Genomic DNA, 21,874 nt, shown 5'->3' with positions numbered 1-21,874 from the left:
TCATTAGAAGTTACAAAATACAGTCCAAACTTAAAGTTATGGGAATTAAGCTCCATCTCTTGAAAGAAGCATGAAAAAATTTGTGGATATATTTTAAAACCACTATATAAGTGAATATAAGTTAATTTACAGAATTTAACTTAATTACTATAAAATGACTTATTTAATATTTGGGTATTTAATGAAAAACTAAGTTTATTAGAGACTATTTTATCATTGTTGTTAGTTTGCATGTTCTGTCCCATTTTCATCGTACCCTATCAAAAAAATTGTCAACATAGTGCTACATAAATGATAATCTACCTTATTATATCAAGTAGGAACCATATTTAAGACTTATAATAGGAAACTCAAATAACAAAATCTTACATAGAAGAAATTTATTTTTCCTCACATAACAACAATCCAGGAGTGGACAGCCCAGCTGGTAAGCTGGCTCTCCAAAGCATTCATGAACCCAGACACCTCTGGCTTTCTACACCATTAATATTGAGGGTGTGGCTTTTGTCATCATGGTTGAAGTTTCGCTGCTCTACCTTCAGCATCGTGTCCTGGTTCTAAGTAAGAAAAAGGATGGGCGTAGGTCAAATGGCAAAAGAAACATTTCTTCCATAAAGCTTTCCTTAAGCCCCTCCTAGAAATGACGACTTTCCAGGTTACATGTCCAGCCATGACTTATAGGAGTCTGAAGACGTGAATATTTTTTTAACTGGTCACATTGTTACTCTGAAAAAAAAAAAAAAAAAAAATCATGGTTCTGCTAATAGGAAGACTATTGGTTTAGACAACTAGCAATGCCTACCTCCTTGCTCCAAGGAGCTTTGATACACATTATTAAAACAACAGACACTAGCCATACAACACTGTCCAAGGTTTACCTGTGTTTCAAATGTGTTTCTGATGGGAAAATCTGGTCTGTTTTAAGTCCTACATAAAGTATATTTTTCAAAGTAATCATATCTTTTGTTTTTTCCTAGTTAGTAAAGTCAACATTTCTAGGATCATGTCCAAGGTGGTAACTGTACAGTTGTGCAAAGGTACATGCATAAGACAGTCTATCAGAGTTGTTTATAACAGTAAAAACTTGGGAAAAAAATCCACAAATGTCAACCAATAGAATACTGCCAAGATTTAAGATCATACATTCACTTAACAAATACTATGCAACTTTTTAAAAACTATGCTATCTATGACACTGAGAAAAGAACTATGTATAAAAGATCTAATTTATGAAATATTTACTTCCATGTTCTTATGTATTTTTTATTTTTTGAGAGATGTCTAGAAGAATGTAACAATTTTTTAAATTATTATCTTTAGATTATGAAATTTTAATGAATTAGAACTATCTTTGCATTTTTCTTTGAAGTTTTTGAATTTGTTTGAATAAGCATGTATTGCTTTCATAAAGCAATAACTATCTTCAAGACACCAGAAGAGGATGGGTTAATATTGATTTTATTGATATTTCTTTTTGCCTATAATTTTTCTGGATGTGACTATGGCTGAACTTATCATCAGAAGGTTTATCTTTGTTCATTGAAAAAAATTATCCTTTGTTCACTATAACTTTCAATAAAATTAAAATGACATAAGGATTCCTAAGTTGTGTTTTGTTTTATATTTGGAACACTGTGACCTCTAGAGGAGTATTCTTTTCTTGTTTCCTTGTGGGAATACATGGAGCCAAACTGTGGAGGGGGATGAGCCTGGGCAACAACTATCCAAAGTTGGGAAGGAAAGGAAGTTGGAAAGGGTATAAGTAAAAAAGGGAAGTCTGAAGGCATGGGACAGGAAAGGGCACTAACCTGAGTGTCATGATACTGGCATTTCTCTTCTGGCATGTTCTATTAGTTTATCTTTCTGGCCTCAGTTTCCTCATCTGAAAAACGACATTTGGATTAGAATCACTAAATGTGCCTTAAGTTTTAAAATTCTTTTGGAACACTATTTTGGATCTACTATACACTAAAGCTGAACCCAAGCAAATTAAAGAAAAAATAACAGTAACTAAAATATGCTATTCATTTTTCTCAGGCATGCTAAGTAACTTGCTAACATTACACAGCTAATAAATTGGTGAAGGGAATCAAGGTTCCAGCCTGTTATGGTTTAAATATGGCTTGTCCCCATTATAAGATGTTAAGAAGTGGAACCATTAAGAGTTGATTAGGGTTCTGCCCTCATGAATAGCTTAATCCACTCACCTGATTAATGTATCCATGGGTTAAATGGCTGTCCAGACAGCAGGTCTGCTGTAAAAGTGAGCTTAGCTAGGTCTCTTGCAAGCTCACTGTTTCTTGCCATGTGATATCCTGCTTCGCTTCGGGAAACCGCCAGCAAGAAGGCCATCATCAGATGCAATCCCTTGACCTTTGTACAGAACCATGGCCAAAATAAAGCTCTTCTTTATAACTTACCCAGTCTGTGGTATAGTTTAGCAAAAGGAAATTAACTGACACCGCCCAACCAGCCTGATTTCAGAGTACATTTTTAACACTTACATTATAGGATATTAAAGAACTGCCCAAGTCATGCATTTAAATGAAGCAGGCAGTAGCTTTCCAATCCTGGAGCTTGGCCTTATAGATGGTCAATGCCAATGGCGTATAGACTTTCCACTCACCTCACACTATGGTGGGGTTGCCGCTACAGGTGGCAACCCACTCCCTAAGGGCAGATGACTTTTGCCAGGTCTGATGAACTTCTTTCTGCTATTGTAGGGCAGAAATGAAGTACTGACAAAATCAAAGTTTATGCACGTGTTCCTGCAGGCGGCTTTCTGGTATCACCATCTGGGTTTTCAGTTCTTCCTGGTTCCACACATCAGGTTATGCAGCACCTTACTGCATACCTATTCTTGCCATATTTCTATTTATTAAGGTCAGAGAGAAACTGCGTGAAGAAAGTGTGAGGACAGGGCAAGAAAAAAAAGGGGGGGGAGAGAGAGAAAGAAAGAAGGATGGATTACATGCAGATTAGAGGCCAAGAGACTACTGCAGAGTTAGAGCGTGTCCCTCAGACACCACCAGCCTCAGTTCTTGTTTCCTTCCTTTCTCCCCGTTCCTCTCTTCCCCAGTCCCCAAGTACCGAAGCTAGTGCAGAACCCAATAACAGAATCAGAAATGAGAAACCGGTACAGATGGTCCCCAAGAGGGCTGCACGTTAAACCTATAGCTCCTGAAAGCCCCGACTTCCCAGACCCCTTCGCAAAAGGGCGGAGCGCGTGCTCAGCACCCAATCCCCGCGTCCGCACGTCGCCGTAGCCCCGCCCCTCCCTGCTCCCTCCGGCTCCGCCCTTCCCTGGGGCTGGTGCTGCGGCGGCGACGTCAGCGCTAGGAGACCCCAGGGTGGCGGCTGCGCCGTAGGCGGGCAGCGGCCTGGACTCGCTGCAGGGAGGGGCGGAGCGAGCGGGCGGGAGCGCGCGCTGGGCCCGCCTCGGCTGCCGCTGCCGCCGCCGCCGCGGGAGAATGATCTGGGCGGTAGCGGGCGGCCCGGGCTAGCGGCCACGAGCCACTTCTGCGGCTGCCCAGACGAGCAAAGGTCGCCAGCCCCGTGTTGCTCCCCTCTCCGCCCCCCAGGAGGGGCGAGAGGGAGCAGCTGCTGATGTCAGGTACGGCCGGCGGAGGCGCCCTCAGGCTGCGGGACCAAGGTCTCGGCTCCCCTCGCCCTCCCCCCTCTCGGGGTGTGTGAGCTGGGAGCGTGGAGGGTGGAACCGAGCGCCGGGCGCAGCCAAACAGGTGTCTTGGGGTCGGGGTCGGGCTTGGGGCGTTTGGGCTTCTGAGAGAAGCGAGGGGCGCTACCAGCTCCTGATGCTTCCGCGAGCTGCCAGGGGGGCCGGGTGCCCTCGGGCCGTTATTTTGACGACATGTAGCCCCCTTGTCGTGGCTGGTCCTTCCTCTGGCCCTCCCGCGCTCTTCACCTCCTGCGAGGGCGCTGCCTGGCGTCGGGCGTCCGCGTGAGGCACGGGCTGCGCCCGGGCGTGCGGGCCGGATCACTTAGCGGTCTTGCGGGGCCCGGCCCTGCCTGCCCCGCCCCCGGGTCCTCCCCGCCTGGGTCCCGAGCGGCGGCGTAGCCAACGCGGGCTCAGGTGTGGGCACCTTCCGCGAGAGCAGCCCGGCTGCCGCGCCACCGAGCGCCCAGCGAGCGGGCGCCGTCCAGAAGTGCCTGAGGCTTGCTTGGATCATCAGGTTTGTCTGCAGCTGATTTATTTTTTAAAGTTTTCCTGCCGCTGACAGTGAACAAGCCAGGTGTGTGTTGGGGCACTTTCTTTACCAAGAACGGGGAAAATTTTTTTTCCTGTTCCTCAGCAAAGTGCGGTGGAATTACTAGGTGCTGGCAAGTTGTCCGTAGTGCTTTGAGTTTAGGTAAATTGCGTACTTTTAATGGACCGCAGTTTAGGGGTGGGGATTTATTCATTTTTAGCCCTTAACCCCCCTCCCCTTGCCATTTTTAAAAAAAACAGCACTAACAAAAACACAAGACCCACACATTCTGGAAAATCTTACTAAGTTTCCAGTTTTCTAAATTCATTGTGGGCATCTCCTTATTTCCTTTTAATGCTTTAAAGATTAAAAACTATGCTATGAATCGATTTCATTATGAATTAAAAAGTTATAAAGTTAGAACTTTACATCACGGTAAATAGGCAATGTGTAAGGACCAGAAATATGTTAATTTACTAAAAGTTGGCTGTAGAACAGCGCTGCCTGGGTGCCAAGAAAAAAAGTGCATAATTTCAAGTTTAATTCTGGTAATCTCGGGAGGTGGGAATCCGCGTTTTTGAAGGTATTTAGATGACAGCATTCCACTCCCTTATCAGAGAAATGTCAGATGAGGCTTAACATGATACCGTGTTCTAACTCTTACATGTAATAAACTATTTGTTTTATTTTCTGCCAGACTTAGTATACATTGATGTATAGTTTAAATGAATATAAAGCTTCAAGTTACCAAACAGTTAACTCTTTTCACCATATGTTAAGTAAAACAGTGATTTAGTAAGGAAAGTATGACTCATTTAAAGTTCTTCATAGGAAAAGAGAATGATTTTTTAATACTAGTGAAGAACTATTAAATATCTTTCTCAAATATGCTTGGAATTTGTGTTTTTTCAATATTTTTTTGCTTAGGATTCACCATTTAAAGATATTTTGTGGTTACTTTCCACTTAAAGTTTCTTTTCAGTAATGCTGTCTTTAGATTATATGGGTCTATATTTGATTAAATATCCAGAAAGGCTTAGAATTTTTTGCAAATTTAGTTAGGCATAGACAATGAGCTAATGTTTACCTAATGATAGAAATACAAGTGCTTTACTAAGTATATGCTTTCTAGTATTTGTACATTGTTCTGTGCTGAAATAAAAATTGTTATACAGCTTAACTTTGTAAGCCATGTTAGAGTCTTCATGTAGTAAAATTACTGATGGTAATTTTTGTGACAGTACATTTATAAACCTTTAAGTAGAAAATTATCAGCTTGATGCTACATTAATTCAGATACACTTTAAAAAGTTCCGTTTTCCCAATAGAAATCTTTTAAAATATTTGTTGAGGCTTGTATAAAGAGGCTAGTTTATGAGATATTGAGCAAGAGTGAAATAAAGTTATAATTTTTACCCAAAATTCAGTGGGGTTAAGGTCATTCTTTTAAATGAAGGGGAAAAAAAAAGCCTTGTTCCATAAAATGTGAGGTTAACGTTTTATTTTAAAATCTGGTTTAGAGGAACTCCAGTGTGAAATTAATATTTTATTTTGCACCTACTTCAAACATCCCAGGGGAGAATGCATGCCCCAATTTGTAATGTATGAAATTACAAAGTCTTATTTGGAGGACAAATATAAATAAAGAATGTGCTTCTTGTGAATTAAGGAAACTGGTAAGAAACTGGGAAAAACCAGAAAAGACATTCAAATACATTTCTAGACCCATAGGATGATCTGTCTTGCACATTGAAGGGACACAATACTGATGAGTTTCTGAAATGGAAAACCTGATTAAAATGAAAGCTGTGTATTTAAAGCACATTTAAACTGGTAGAAGTTGGATAATGGGCAGAATTTGGAATTATATACAGCTTCGTGTAGTCATTTGCATTCTTGGTTATTTTCTAGGGTTACCATAATAAAGGACCATGAACAGCCATTTGAAACAACAAGAATTTATTGTCCTAGTTCTGGTGGCTAGATGTCTGAAATCAGGATGTTGCTGGGACTGTGTTGTCAAGTTTCTAAGGGAGAATCTGTTCTAGGCCTCTTAGCTTCTGTGTCAGTTCCTTGGCTTGTAGCTGTATCACTTCCATGGCATTCTCCCTATGTAGCTCTGAAACATTAATGCTACAAATATGTTCCCTGGATTCTCATGTCACCTGGGAACATGTTAGAAATGCAAATCTTCAGAGTCCACTTGAGATCTTTTGTTTTGAAAACTGTTGTAACTTAACTTTCATATGATTCTGATGCAGACTCAAGTTTGAGAATCACTGTTTAGGATGGAAAAGAAAGACAGTAAACAAGATGAATTAAAAAAAAATAATGTTAGATGTTAATAAGTGCTGTGAGTAAGAGTAGAATGGTTAGGGAAGACCCCTGAGAAATAAAGACCTGAAGTAGTTGGGGAGTGATAACAGCAAGCATAAAAACTGTGGGCAGGTTTGTGTGAGTTCAAAGGTAAAACATGGGAAAACAGTATTCGAATCAATCCTATGAAATTGTTGTTTGTTAAATTGCTGTTTGTTTGTTGCTTACCTCCAAAACCACTAAGTACAAGGAGGAGAGATCAGAAAGAAAGGGGTGGAATGAGATGGCAGATTATGTGAAGGTCATTTTAAGGTTTGGGCTTTTTAAGTGCGATTAGGAAATTGGGAGGGTTTTGAGCTGATGAGTGACAAGATCTGATTTCAGTTTTAAAAGACTCACTCTGGCTACTCTAAAAAATAGAATGAAGGAAAGATTGAAGGGAAGAAAAGTTGATTAGAAGGTTTTTGCTGAAGTTAAGAGAAATAGGTGCTTCAAACCAGGGCTGTAGTTGTGGAGAAATTAGAACAATTACAAGACTAAAAACAGATTAAAGTAAATGTGAAAAGTAAACTTTTTTTTCTTTTACTCTGATTACCTTAGTCATCTGTTTGCCTTCCTCAAAAACAACTATTCTTTATATATATTTTTGAGGTATTTCATGTATGTATTAGAAGCTTAAGTTTCAAAAAGTTAAAGGAGTAGTTTTTAACTGGGGCTGATTTTCTCCCCCGGACATTTGGCCATGTCTACAGGCATCTAGGAAGTAGAGGATGTGGATATTTCTAAAAACCTTATAGTGAACAGAATGACTCCAATAATAATAATATCCAACTCATGATTTCAGTAGCACCAAGGTTAAGAAACCCTGACTTCATGGGATTTGTAGAGATGATAGTGGAGAGAGGAGGTCATTATAGTTAGATGTATAGTAGGAATAGAGGAGCTAAATACATTGGGATGCTTAGAGAACTATTGATAGTTTAGAATTGCTGTAGTGTAAGGCATAGAATTGCAAAAGATAAAACTGAACACCTGGAGAGTCTAAATCAAGGAGAGCCTTTTATGTCATGTTAATTAAAGATGCTTAGTTTTTATGTTGTAGGTAGTGGGTTTCCATTAAAAGCTTCATGGGATGACATGGTTAGCTTCATTTCAGAGTTCATTATGATAACAGGATGATTTGAAGTGAGAGAGCACTGAAATTAGGGAGACAGATTAGATACTGCACTAGCTTAGAAGAGAGAGAAATGTGTGATACAGGGCAGAGTCGAAATGGAGAGGAGATGATGGATTAGAAAACTGTTTAGAAAATAAAATTGACAATACTTGGTAATTGGATTTGGGGTGAGGATAAAAGGAATCATTAAAGAATGTCTCCCAGGCCTGGGGATGTAACTCTGTGGGAGAGCACATGCCTAACATGTGCACAGCTCTGGATTTGATCCCCAGAACCCTCCCCTGGAAGAAAATAAAATCTCCCTAATTTCTCCTGTAGGTAATTAGGATAGCTCTAACTGAAAAGGGAACCCATTGGTGAGTAATTTGGGTAATCGATAATAATTAATATATGATAAGCAGTTTTAAGGAAGGAAGGAAATGACTCACTTCTGGACATACTGAATTTGAGATGCCTATGGACTAGGTGGAAATATTTAGCATGTATCTGTGTATGTGACTCTGAAACTTGAAATCTGAAAAGGATTACGAGATCCTTTGGTGTAACAAGTGTGGAAAAATTAATGCACTTCAATTTTTTACTCCCTAAATAAAATAGCCTACCTTTATTTAATGGTTTGTCAGAAAAGTAATGTGTATATCTGATAAAAAATCAAAACATTAAAATTAAACACTAATTTAAAATTAAGACATGAAAAAAATTGTCCTTCTTGCCTATGCCATTTTGCTAAATTTTTATTGATATACAATATATATATAGGCCCATTTATTTTTTTTTGTATTTTATATATACAGAATTTTGTATATACATAATTATGTGCACTTACACATAAGCATTTAAAATGGGATTGCTATGCAGACTTCAGTAGTTTGTCTAAAAAAATCTTTTGCAGTTCAAATGAATAAGGTCATGGTATAAAACAATAAGTGAAAAGGATAAAGTAGTGACTAATGGATATAGCATGATCTGTGAAATGCATATTAAAAGGTGAACATACATATATGGTGACATAGGCATTACTTTTTCTTTTTTTGTCAAGGTTTTAAACAATGGATAATAGTTACCTTTGTGGAGAGCTAGTGGTAAAGATGGTAAAGTATATGTAATACTTTTTTGTATGTTGTTTCTTCTCTCTAGTTTACTTGGGTTTCTTTATTCTTTTCATTCTCTGATTTAAAAAACACACTTTATTAATAATCTTAGCCAAAATACACATACTTATCAGAACCCTTGGATCACTGATTTTGACAACTGTAGAGTATTATATGGTATGATACCTCCATATATACATTTCATCAACAAATATCTTGTGTTTATTGCTGTCGTGAATACCATAGGAAGGATTCTATGATTTGTCCTTAAGATAAATTTCTGATCATGAAATGGTTGATCAAGGCATATCAAGTTAAAAATAAAAGATTTCCAAATACCCTTTCAGCAAGAAACATACTTTTGAACCAGCAGCTTTACCACTATATTTATCTAGTGAATAAACTAATCTATTAGTAGTCATAGCATTTGAGTTTGGGGAGCATCTCAATTCATATAAAAATGGAAAAGGTATTTGTAATTATTTCCTCCTAGTTTTAACTTCATTTTTTTAAAATAATGAAATCTTTTAAACATTTGGAATTATTAATTATCAAAAAGAGATCCTGCGGGTTACTTTATATGTTTCACAAAAGATCAATTATTTCAATACTTTATTTTTAGATTTTGAACCCAGGACCCTCTATTATTGTGCTATGTCCATCCCCAGCCCTTCTTTTTATTTTGTGATAGGATCTCACAAAGTTGCCCAAGCTGGCCTCAAACTTGTAATCCTCCTGCCTTAGCCTAACTTGCTCCTGTAAGGGAGACATGCAGTAAATTAAGTACCAGCATTCACTGAAGACTAAACCAGATTGTAGGATTTTGGGGTTAGTGAAGTTGAGGCAAAACTTGAATGCTGTAGTAGTTCGTAGTTTAAAGCACAGCACAACTATGTGTCAAGGAGTTAACACATGAGACCTGGGCCTAGAAGCAAACTCAAGGACTTGTATCTTTTTAGACTACAGTTAAGGTAAATGTGGAATGTTGTGTCTGGAAACCCCTGAAGTTCTGAGTTAGAAATTGAAGCTACTTCTGTTTTTTAATGATCTGTCATCCATGCAAAAATGGGTAGTCCATTCTCATTGATACAGTTGCAAATAAAATTGTTCTGACAGTATTGATTGTAGAGAAAAGATTCTAGCACTATGTATTTAGTGTTAATTAAAAATGCATTTTTATATACTAATTGTTGACTTTGTGCATTCTGAATATCAGATTATTTTACTCTATTTTTCATAGGTATATTTTAATATGTGGTAGGCTTGGTCTACTCTCACCCCATTTCCCTTTTAAAAGTTTCCTACTTAAACTCACATATTTATTTTTTTAAACAACATATAGAAAAGTTTTACTATCTTATTTAATTTTTAAAAATCTTGTATTTAAAATAGATCAGATAACTGGGCATGATGGTGCATGCCTGTAATCCCAGGGGTTCAGGAGGCTGAGGCAGGATGATCACACATTCAAAGCCAGCCTCAGCAAGTTAGTGAGGTCCTGAGCAACTTAGGGATACCCTGTCTCAAAATAAAAAATAAAAAGAGCTGGGAATGCGGCTCAGTAGTTAAGGGTCCCTGGGTTCAATCCTCACTCCCCAAAAGAGGAGGGTGGAATCTGATAGGGTTAGAAAAAGTATCTCTGTGATGCTTTTTCCATTTTTTCCAGAATTTCTCATTTATGTTCACATGTTTATTTTCCCAGACTTTTAGAAAAATTTTTACAAAGTTATTTATTTTAACAAATCTTCCTGTGTTTTAGCTGGGATCATGTTACATGTACAAGTTGATCTGCAGAAAATTGACAACTTTAACGTTGATTTTTTTTAAAAATTATTTTTACTTTGGTATATGACATAAAAATCAGCATTTCAGTCATTTTTAAGTTTACAGTTCAGTGGTATTAAGTACCTTTATATTGTTATGCAACTACCACCGTCATCCTTCTCCAGAACTCTTCATCCTGTAAAACTGATATCGTACCCATTTGAATAATCTCCTGTTCTCCCTTCTCACAACCCCTGACCACCAAAATTCTGATTTTTTTACTTATAAATATTTCATCTAAGTGGAATCATACATTCTTTTTGTGATTGGCTTATTTGACTTATGAATATGTCCTTGAGGTTCATAGGTAGGATTGTCAGAATTCTTTACCTTTTTATGACTATTATTATTTCATATGTAAATGTCACATTTTGCTAATTAATTCATCTGCTAGTGGATGCTTCGTTTTCCACTACATTTTAGTTATTTTTAATTCTGGTACTATGAGCTTGGGTTTACAAATACTTCAAGACCCTGCTTTCAAATCACTTGGGCGTATACCCAGAAGTGGAATTGATGGATAATATAGTAATTTTTCTTAGTTTTTGACAAACTGCTATACTGTTTTCCATAGCTGCTGTACTATTTTACATTACTATAAAAATGCACAGGGGTTCCAATTTTCTGCACATATTTGTCAACAGTTGCTATTTTCTGATTATTGATAGTGGCCATCCTAAAGGGTGAAGTGGCATCGCACTATAGTTTTGATTTGTATTTCATTAATAATTAGCCATGTTAGTAATCTCTTATGTGCTTATTTGTCATTTGTGTGTCTTTGGAGATATCTGTTCAAGTCTTTTGTCCACTTTTGAAATATGTTTTTTGTTGTTAAATTTTAGGAATTCTCTATATGTTTGTAATGCTAATCCTTTATCATATGATTTGTGAATATTTGCCCAAATTCTGTGGTTTGCCAATTTTCCTATTGATAGTATGTGTGTGTCTCTCTCTCTCTCTCTCTCTCTCTCTCTCTCTCTCTCTCTCTCTCTCTTTTTTGCTTTAGTATATTGGACAGCTTTCTAATATAAACTATGAGAAAAAAGCAATTCCAACTTAATGGAAGAGATGCCGAGAGATTCAAGAATAATGTTATCCACTATTAGCATGTAAAACTGAGGGAAAGATCAGTGAATCATGCTCATAGAATTCTGCCCCCATGGGAGATGGAAGGGTCAGTCCAAAGCCACTGATGGAAAGATGAAGAAAGATGGACCCTCAGAGCACGGGTTTCTGGCTAGAATTTGTTCCTTGCTCACTATGTCAATTTTTTCTCCCAGTCCCCTCAGGATGATTCTCTAGGTCAACATGGTGATCATGTTTGCTGTAGTAGAGAAAATGAAGTGACAGGCTGAACCCAGTGGCAGTGTTGAAAAGCTTCCTGAATCACACTTGACCCAGGCTTCTCCAGGGAAGATGGACAGAGGGAAAGGAGGTGCTGGCACAAAGGGAGGGCTTAGTATAGGGCTCTGGAAAGTTCAAAGGAGCTGGAGGCCCAGGTGGTAGGACACACCTGGATAGCAAAGAACTCCTATGGCCATGAAAATCTGCAGTGCCCATACAAGGGACAGCAGTCCAAACCCCATCATGCATAAGCAGATGGAGCCATATGGGGAATGACAAAGGGACTTACCTTAACCTGTTTCTCATGTGGGACTGATCCAGCCCCATTAGCCCATGGTGGGCAGCCTGGGAGAGTGGAGGTCAAGGTAGCCCAGTGTTGGACAGAATACCATGATAGACAGACCCCATCTGGTTTCTGAGGTGAGCTGGTGTCTCCATCCCTCAAAGCCTTTGGACATGCACAGAGCTGAAGGAGGTCTTGCCGGCTGAGAACTTTGGAATGCTCCTTCTAGTGAGACTGGGCAGGATTGGCAGGGTGGGGACTGCCTTGAGAAAGCAGCTGAGGAATGGATGGATTGAGATTTCCAGAGACTTCAGAGACAATGCCTGGTCTGATAGGAACCATGATTCAATGCTCCAACTTGGGGCTAATTTGCTGAATGAGGTAGTTCCATCCTGACCTCTCTAGGCAAGGTTGGTCTGGGAAAACAGAAAACAGGCCTTCCCAAGACTCATGGGGATGAAAAGTGGCCAAGAAAAGCTAGATTTGGGCTCCTAGAATATAATGAGAAAAATAGAGGGCTATAAAGGATTCTAGGTTCAGGCTGAGCTGATGGCGCCTTCTATTCATGATTCTGATCCTGACATTGGCTTGGAGGCAGAGGCAGCCCTCCCCTGATCTTCCGAAGCCCTTAAGGAGATAAAGGGACCAGTTGGAGGATGGGCCTTCGGGCCCCCAAGGACACAAGTGTGTGACGGCCACCCCTATGGAACTCAGCAGAGACCACAAAGTTCCAGCCTCAGTTTATTCTCAGAGCAACAAGCGTGGCATGGGGTTTGGGGGCTTCAGTCTTGGAGACAAGGGCAGGGTTGCAGGTCTGTCGTCTTGACCTGGGAATATCTGGGATCCCCCAGCTGGGCCATCCCAGATCACCCTTCTGGAATTGCCAGCTCTCTCCTCTCTCCTCAGTGGATAGGAGAGTGGGTGGGAGGCAGCTTCACCCAGCAGGAGACGCCATCTTCTCTCCGTGGGGCACCCAGCCCCTATCCTGGGCAGGACCCCCGGCCACACAGGCGTGTCTAGATCTCCATGTCCACAGGGCGAATGTTGCCCGTTTTGTGCTCTCTGACTTTGGCCGGGTCCACTTTTCGAAGCAGTTGGTCCACAGGCTCAACTGTGCTTTGTTTGAACATGTCCGTCTCGTGCTTCAGCTGTGTGTACTGGCACAAATGTTGCCGGATCATCTCCACCCTCTCCACTTCCACCTGCTCCAGCTCCAAAGTGGTGGTCACCATCTCTTCAAACCACTTGGACTGGGCCTGGTTGTAGAGGTCCACACAGCGCATGAGGTCATCACCAGTCTGTGTGGACTTCCTCCGTACCTTCTTGATGTCCTCCTTCATCTTGTTGCTCAGCTTGATCTCCAGCTGCTGGGTCATCTCCAGGTCTCTCTCTGCTGCTCTGTGAGGGCTTTTCCAGGCCTTCTCCACAGATGCGTAGCGGCTGGCGAGTTGCTTGCGGAGGTCAGCGATAGGGTGGTCACACTTTTTCATGTTTTTCTTGAAGTTCTCACGAAAGTTCATTAGGGGCTTCTTGACCTCACTGTGAAGCTTGGTGGAGAACTTGAGATGAACTTCTGCTTCATCTGCCAGGCTCTTCTTGACCTGAGCCCATGCTTCTCCCAGGGAGCCTTCCTCCTGTGCAGCCAAGGAGTTCTGCGAGAGCTTAACCAAGTTCTTTGCATATTCTTCTTCAATCTTTATCCTCTCTCAGATGAATTCAGACATTTCTTTCTGCATTTGTTTGCCCTGCAGTTGCTTTTGGAGCAGCAATTCAAATCCTGCCTCGTGCCATTGCCTTGTGGGGAGTCTTTCTTATCAGCCCAGAAGTAGTCACAGTAGCTCCACTCTGTGGGCTTCAGCAGCTGCTGTTCAGGCATTGTGTCTGGGTGAGGGAACGTCACGCAATTTATCATCATCTCTGTGTGGTCACCTTTATTTTCAAAATTATATATTTTGTCTTCATTGCCTGACGTCCTGTCTTCCAAGTGGTCTCTGTTGGTGCTACTTTCCATTGAATTTTTATTTTGGTTGATTGATTCCTTCATTTCAAAGACTTCTTCTAGATTTCTTCTCAGGGTCTTTATCTCTTTCTTTAAGATATCTTCCCTCTCCTGAAACATAGCTCTGATTTCACTCTTTATATCCTCCTTAAAGTCGTGAAGCAGTTTTACTAAGTAAATTCTGAACTCCTTCTCTGACATATCTTCTTCTGGTTTGTCAATGGAGTCTATAATTGGAGCATCCTGGTTTGTTTGGAGTGCTTTATTCCCTTTTATTTTTTTCATTTTGTTTGTGTGTCTTCCCATTTAGCCATAGGGATCTGAGGTAGTACAGTTTCTACCCCGTAGATTTATAGTGTCCCTGAAGGTTTCTAGTACCTCGCAAATACGGGTTTCAGTTTCTGTAGGCTCCACCACACTGCTGTCCCAAGATGGCTCCTGGATCACAGATTATCGATAAACTCCAGTGGAGAGTAAAGGATATGGAAATAGGCCCCAGGGAGAGAACTTCCCTTCCAGTTTCCCTACCTGCCCTCCTGCCTGCCCTAAATAAACCCCTTCACTAAAACTCCTCCCATGACTGGCCCTGCCTGCAGAAAGGCCCACCCAAAGTAACTAACTCCTCCCTTGATCTGGCTCTTGATAGTATATCTTAATGCTGTAATTTAAAAATTTTTACTGTAGTACATTTGCTGCTAATTTTATTTGGAGTTGTTGACTCTGCCCTTGGTGTCATCTAAGAAATCATTGCCAAATCCAATGTCATGAAACTTTTGCCTGTGATCTATTCTGAATTAATTTTTGTATATTGTGTTGTATAAGGGACCAACTTTATTCTTTTGCACGTGGATATCCAGTTTTCTTACTCCATTTGTTCAAAAGACTTTTACCCTCATTAAATGATCTTGGTTCCTTTGTCAAACATGATTTGACCATGAAAGTGGGTTTATTTCTGGACTCTATTTCATTGGTCTGCATTTCTGTCTTTATGCCAGTACCACACAGTTTGATTACTGTTGCTTTGTGGTAAGTTTTGAAATTAGGTGGTTTGAGTCTTGCAGCTTTGTTCTTTTTTTCAAGATTGTTTTGACTGCCCAAGTTTTCTTAAGATTCCATTTTAGAATGGATTTTCTGTTCCTATTGAGAACTTTGTTGGGGTTTTACTAGGGATTGCATTGAATTGGTAGATCACTTTGGGTGGTATTTACATCGTACCAGTATTAAGTCTTGCAGTCCTGGAACATGGAATCTTTCCACTTATTCCTGTCTAATTTTGGTGATGTTTTGTAGTCCTTAGTGCTCAAATCTTTCACCTCCTTTGTTAGGTTAATCCCTTGGTTTCTTTTTAATGTTATTGTGAGTGGAATTGTTAACCTCATATCTAAATTGTTCATTGTTGGTTTATATACATGCAACTAATTTTTATATGTTGACTTTGAATCCTGATGATTTATTGAATTCATTTATTAGTCCTAACAGGTTTGTCCGGGTATTACTTTTTAGTTTTTTTTTTTTTTTTTTTTTAATCTAATTTAGGATTTTCTGTATATTCAATCAGACTATGTATAGACAGAGATAATTTTAACTACTTCTTTCCAATTTGGATATCTTTTTTTCTTGCCTGATTACTGTGGCTGAAACTTCCATTACTAAGTTGAATATGAGTGATGAAGGCAGGCATAATTGCCTCGTTTCTCATCTTATAGGAAATACTTGGCAGTCTTTTATCATGTGTATAAGGTTTGCTGTGGATTGCTCATTTATGACTTATTTATGTGGAGGTAGTATCCATCTGTAATTAGTTTGTTGAGAGTATGAAATGGTATTGAAATTTGTTAAATACTTTTTATTGCATCAATTGAAATGACTGGGTTTTTTCCCCATTTCATTTTGTTAGTGTGGTATATTATCTTGATTGATTTTCATGTTGAATTACCTTTGCATTATCAGAATAAATGCCATTTGCTCATGGTGTAAGATTTTTTAATATGCTGCCGAATTCACTTTGCTATAATTTTGTCAGTAATTGTTGTATTGTTGTTCATATTGGTATTGGTCTGTAGTTTTCTTGTAGTGTCTTTGTAGTGTCTGGCCCCACAGAATGAGTTAAGAAGTGTCCCTCTTCTATTTTTTGGAAAAATCTGGTGTTTTAGGCAGCTTTTCACAGCTGTGACCAAAAGACCTGACATGAGCAACATAGAGGAGGAAAAGCTTATTTGGGGGCTCACAGTTTCAGATGTCTAAGTCTATAAGTGGTTGACTCCATTGTTCTGGGGCCAAGATGACGCAGAACATCGTGTTGGAAGAGTGTGGTGGAGGGAAGCAGGTCTGGACATGGTCACCCAGAAGGGAAGAGAGTTAGTGCCCATCACCAAAGGCAAAATATAAACTCCCAGGGCACACCCCTATTGACCTAGCTCTTCCAGCCATACCCTACGTGCCTGCAGTTATCACCCGGTTCATCCCTGTCAGGATTAGTGCACTTATTACATTAAAACTCTCATTACCCAGTCATCTCTAAATTTTCTTGCATTGTCTCATACTTAAACTTTTGGGAAACACCTAATATGTAAACGGTAACATTTGGTAAGATTTGGCTTTAGTTAATTAAATGGTTGGTAGAACTCACCTTTTGAGGCCATCAGATCCAAGTCTTTTGATTTTGGGGAGTACATTTTTTTTATCACTGATCCAACTTTTTGATTACTGATCCAGTCCCCTTCCAATTAATAGCAATCTTCAGAGTTTGTTTTTTTTTTTTTTTTTTTTTGTGATTTAGAATTGTTAAACTTTGTTTCTAGCAGTTTTCATCAGTTATACAGTTGTTGGCATCAGTTGTTCATAGTGTTCTCCTGTAATCCTTTTTTTTTTTTTTTCCTGTAGAATAGGTAACAGTGAGCCCATTTTCATTTCTGATTTTAGTAATTTGAGTCTACTTTTTTCTTAACTTACCTGAAGATTTGTCATTTTGTTGATGTTTTTGACTACCCAATTTTTAGTTTTTTTCTTGATTTTCTTGTTTGTTTATCTCTGCTCTAATCTTTATTTACTTTATGTTGACTTTGAGTTCAGTTCTTTTTCTGGTTAAGTTGTAAAGATAAGTTGTTCGGCTTTAATAATTGCCCATATGTTTACTTTATTGCGATTCTTATTTCTTCAGTACTTTATTATCTAATGTCCTTTTGTTTCAACCTGCAGGACTCTACATTTCTTGAGAGCAGGTCTAGTATGTTGAATTCCTTCAGCTTTTGTTTATGTGAGACTGTTTTAAATATTTCTCTCACTTTTAATAAATAAATTTAAGATATTTTCACATATTTTCTGAGTTTTACCTTTACCTGACCATGCCTAGTGACTTAATTTCCCTTGTATATGCAGTTGCTTTTGAATTTCTTCTTAATGACTGGATATCCTTTTAAAAAAGAGATAGGGGGAAGGTAATAGCCATTTAAATTCCCTGGAAGTCACTTCAGCCAGGGAGGGAGTGACTTGTAACAGTGGAGGGAAGTGCATCAACAGTGGCTACTGGTCTCTGTGTCGTATTTCTGATCAGGAGCAGCCGTCATCAGAAAAACCCTAGATTCTAAGGCTTTGTTTAAGTTACTTCACAAACATGGCGCAGCTGCCTGCCAACGGGACTGAGTGGAAGGAGAGCTAAGAGCTGAAATTTAAGTGAGATCAGCTACAATTTACCTTACTTTCCAAGCCTTTCCCTGGAAGTTATAAGAAGACTTGATAGTTCGTCAGAGTTCCAAAATAGTTACATCAGATAGATTCTGCCAGTGTAACTGTTGACTGGTTGGGGAGACGGATTCCTGATACTTCCTCTTTCACCTTTTCCTAGAATCCTCTCACATCATTAATTTGTTATGTCCCAATACATGTCTTTCCATTTACTCAAATTTTATTATAGATCCTTCAGTGAAAATATCATTTGCTTTGTGTAGATCCTATACACTTCTAGTTATCTTCATTGTTAGTTGGTACAGCTTTTTTTGCTGTTGCAGTGTGATCTTCTATTATAGTTGCTGATTATCTACTATAAACGAGTGATTAATTTTATAAATAGCTGCCTTAATTGATTTTTGTTTAATAGTATTTCAGTCTTTTTCAGAAGATGGCTAGATTATCAATATTTAATGATGATTTTGATACCTCTTAAATATTTACACCTGTTTTTTCTTGTGCCATGATATTTGCTAGTGCTTCCAGTATTGTATTAAATAATGGTAGTGATGGCCTGCATTTTTCTCTCATTTTTAATTTAATAAGAAAGCTTCCAAGGGCACTGAGGCATCAGTATAGTACTAGTTCTGCAATTTTAGTGTCTCAATTAATAGATATTTGTGAATGTAGAAATTCTAGGGAAGATCTGGATATAGCAGTAATTTTCTTAGGCCCAAAAGGTAATAAACAGTTTGTGGGAAACAACACCAATGAACATTTTTTATAAAGACAGAAATAAGAACAAAAGAATCATGGTGAAGAAAAACCAAAGATAAATATTTCAACAACAATCTACTACTAGTTATGTCTTGTGGCCCTAGGCAACTGTGTAAGAGACATGGTTTCAGCCTACTGTTGGAAATAGAGCAGATTGGGGATTCGTGGAGTAATAATATTAGACGTGCCTAGAAGGTTTATCAGTATAATAGACTCTCTACTTTGTCCTACCTTTGTGTATTGTAGGAACCATTGAAGATTCAAAAATATATTCATGAAATTATAGAACAGAAACAATATTTTGATCTGCTGGACTTGAAATTGTGGGAATTTTTAAAAAATATTACAACTTGAGATTTGTACATATAATTTTTGGAAGTTTAATTTATTGTTTTCAAAATATTTTAAATTCCAAGGTCCTTTCTAGAGCTAATGTGGCATAACTAATGATCATAAAGTATTTCAGAATCATTAGGCAAAAGGGTTTATATTAATTTTTCCTATTAATGATAGAAAAAATTTTTAAATCTTTCTGAATTAACATGTACTTTTATTATAGTTTGCATGATTCTAACACATTAAAAAATGATGCATAGTTCATGTTGTCATTTAAGCCCCAACTTACATGATTTCATGGTGGGTAAATTCTTAATCATCATGTGGACATACGGTTTATTCAGTGATAACTTATTTCATTTTTAATTCCTTTTTGTTGGATAAGATAGTGAGAGCCTTGTTAAAAAGCTTTGAAACAACTGATTCAGAGATTTAGACATGATTTAAAACATAGAAGTATTTTTATTTATTAAAATAGGCAGGCAGTACAAATATTTGTTTGAAAAAGTCATTTCATCTGTTTTCTTCCCATCCCACTCTACCCCACCCCTCCCCAAAACTTGGATACCTTTCATAAACTAGGTACTGAGTTCAATACTAGAGGTGTAGAAATAAAAGTCTGTTCTTGGGAAGCTTATAGTCTACTGGTAGAGAGAGAGAGATCCCTACTGTGATGTAGAATGATGAATATACAGTAGAGGTACAAATGTAGGAAAAAAGAAACACTTGAATGGAGAGTGGTTAATTTGGTTACAAGGGTGGAGGAAGGGGGTTCATGGAGAGTACAAAACTAAGGTAACCTTAAAGTATATATACATTTATCCAGAGGTTCAATTTGGGCAGGACACTCCAGGGAGAAAGAATAGAATGGTAAAAATCATTCATATAAAAGTCCATGGTAAACTTAGAGAATGGCTAAGTATACATACGCTTTAGGGGTAGGTGTTACCGAAATTAGAGCAGGAATGTAAACTAGAGCTATATCTTATATGCCAAATTAAGCAGTTGAACTCGATCTGTGATACAGAAAAGTACAGTAACCCCCTTCCCCCTTTTTATGGTTTCAGTTACGGGTGGTCATCTGTGGTCTGAAAATACTAAATAGAAAATTCCAGAAATAAACAGTTCATAAATTTCAAATTCAAATTGTATACTCTTCTGATTAGGGTGATAAAATCTCATTTAATCCTCGCCTCATTTCTTCCTGCATGGGACCTGAATTGCCATCCAGACTATTCATGCTACATGCTATGGGTCCATTAGTCATTTAATGACCGTCTTGGTTATCAGCTCTACTTTCACAGTATTACAGTGGTTGTATTCAGATCACCCTTATTTTACTTAAAAGTGGTTCCAAAACACAAGAGTTGTGATTATGGCAATTTGGATATGCTAAAAAACTGTAAAGAAAGAATCATATTCTAAGCTTGCTAAGGTCTATATTACATTAAGGCATGTCAAGAGAGAAAGAGATCACATTTAAATAAATTCTATTATGGTTTGTTTTAATTGCTTAACCTAATTTATTATAAATTATCATAGTTAGGTATGTATAGGAAAAAACAGTATATGTAGGGTTCATAATTATCTACTTTCAGGCATCCACTGGGGTTCTTGGAGAGTATCCCCACAGATAACAGGTGGTGTTAAGAGTTTGAGTATGAGGTATCCTCTAAAAGGTCATATGTGAGACAATGTAAGAATGTTCACAGGTGAAATTAGATTCTGAGAGTTGTAACTTAATCAGTGGGATAATCCACTTAAATGGATTAACTGGGTGGTAACTATAGACTGGTAGGGTGTGACTGCAGAAAGTAGGTCACTGGAGACATGCTTATATTTTGTCCCTGGCACCTTGCTTTTGCATGCTCTATCTCCTTTCTGTCATGAATAAACTGCTTTTCTCTCCCACACCCTTCATCATGGCTTTCTGCTTTACCTTGGGCCCAGAGCTATGGAGTCAGCCAACCAGGTTCTGAACCTCTAAAACCATGTGTCAAAATAAACTTTTCCTCCTCTACATTCTTTTCAGGCCTTTTGGTCACAGTGCTTCAAAGCTAACCCAGGGGGCTAATGTATTATAATTTTTAAACAAGTCTGTTATGTGAAGGCTCTGTGAAATTGCTGACTCCAAAGAATTATCAAGGAATGGAGAGAAAAAAATGTCACAAAGTGGCAAAAGTGGAAAGGTGTGGAGATGTCACATTTGAGGGCATTTGACACATGGAGAGCTGCTTAATTGGTAACACCTTCCAAAGGCTACATAAAACTTTGCAATCAAGTTTAAAAACAATTTTTATAAATCTCAACTCTGGTTCTATATTTTTAAATGTTCCTTGAAATCCCACATTCAGAATAACAAAAGGTGAATTTTCCTGCTTGTTGCTATCCTTTGAATCTGCAAATTTTTTGTATCCTTAATGGTTGCTGTGATACCAAGTTAGTGGTATTTTGTATTGCTTTATTGTATCAAAAAAAAAGGAAGGGAGAAGGGAAGAGAATCAGATTTCCTTTTGAGAATACTCCTTAGTAGCTAACACTCAGACCAGTATTTCCAAATCTGGTTTCACCTACAGATAATTTAAAGAGAATTAAACTTGAACCAAATGGTAGGTGCCTTAAACTAAGAAAAAGACTTGCATCTCTGCTTTCAACATTACTCTTTTTTTTTTTTTTTTTTTTATGGAGAACAGAGGTGAATATAGCATGTTTCCATTGAGTTCTAATCGGAACCCAGAAATCAGAGAACTCCCAAGCCTTCATCCTGTATATTTCATGATTCAGCAAGCTTCTAGCCACCATTCAATATTTGGGGAGGAAAACAGTTTGGGTCCAAGTAATGCAGTGATTCTCAAA

The 21,874-nt window shown here is 38.4% G+C and overlaps 1 protein-coding gene, 1 long non-coding RNA gene and 1 pseudogene across 12 annotated transcripts in view; 1 reads left to right on the top strand and 2 right to left on the bottom strand.

The window, feature by feature from the left end:
- Positions 1–365: 365 nt before the first annotated feature.
- LOC306668673 lies at positions 366–3,232 on the bottom strand. 3 transcript variants are annotated; one of them, XR_013765934.1, is made up of 4 exons: positions 3,091–3,232; positions 2,627–2,895; positions 1,809–1,882; positions 366–726 (listed from the first exon to the last, which is right to left on the bottom strand). It is a non-coding gene; the product is annotated as an uncharacterized lncRNA (long non-coding RNA). The 3 variants fall into 3 exon arrangements; XR_013765935.1 differs by having other exon boundaries at positions 2,627–3,181; XR_013765936.1 differs by having other exon boundaries at positions 366–557; positions 2,627–3,181.
- A 203-nt stretch (positions 3,233–3,435) lies between these two features.
- C1GALT1 (core 1 synthase, glycoprotein-N-acetylgalactosamine 3-beta-galactosyltransferase 1) overlaps positions 3,436–21,874 on the top strand; it is a 44,567-nt gene continuing 26,128 nt past the window's right edge. The window contains exons 1-2 of one of the 8 annotated variants that reach the window (XM_079152255.1): positions 3,445–3,740; positions 8,738–8,789. Coding sequence is in view for 2 of the 8 variants with exons in the window: in XM_079152260.1 (XP_079008386.1) it covers positions 3,607–3,613 (7 nt within the window). In the remaining 6 variants the exon portion in view is untranslated. Of the gene's footprint in view, positions 3,741–3,939; positions 4,191–4,228; positions 4,251–8,737; positions 8,790–21,874 lie in introns of those variants that run through there. The other 7 variants (XM_079152256.1, XM_079152258.1, XM_079152260.1 and 4 more) reach the window with 7 other exon arrangements.
- Positions 13,175–15,723, bottom strand: LOC306668664 (growth arrest-specific protein 7-like; annotated as a pseudogene). Its single transcript has one exon. The product of its transcript is annotated as a growth arrest-specific protein 7-like (transcript).

This window comes from Sciurus vulgaris (genome assembly GCF_902686455.1).
Source record: "Sciurus vulgaris genome assembly, chromosome: 8".
In the NCBI taxonomy this organism is placed as follows: Eukaryota; Metazoa; Chordata; class Mammalia; order Rodentia; family Sciuridae; genus Sciurus; species Sciurus vulgaris.
Note: the sequence above shows the minus strand (reverse complement) of the source record. Positions and strands in the feature narration are given on the sequence as shown.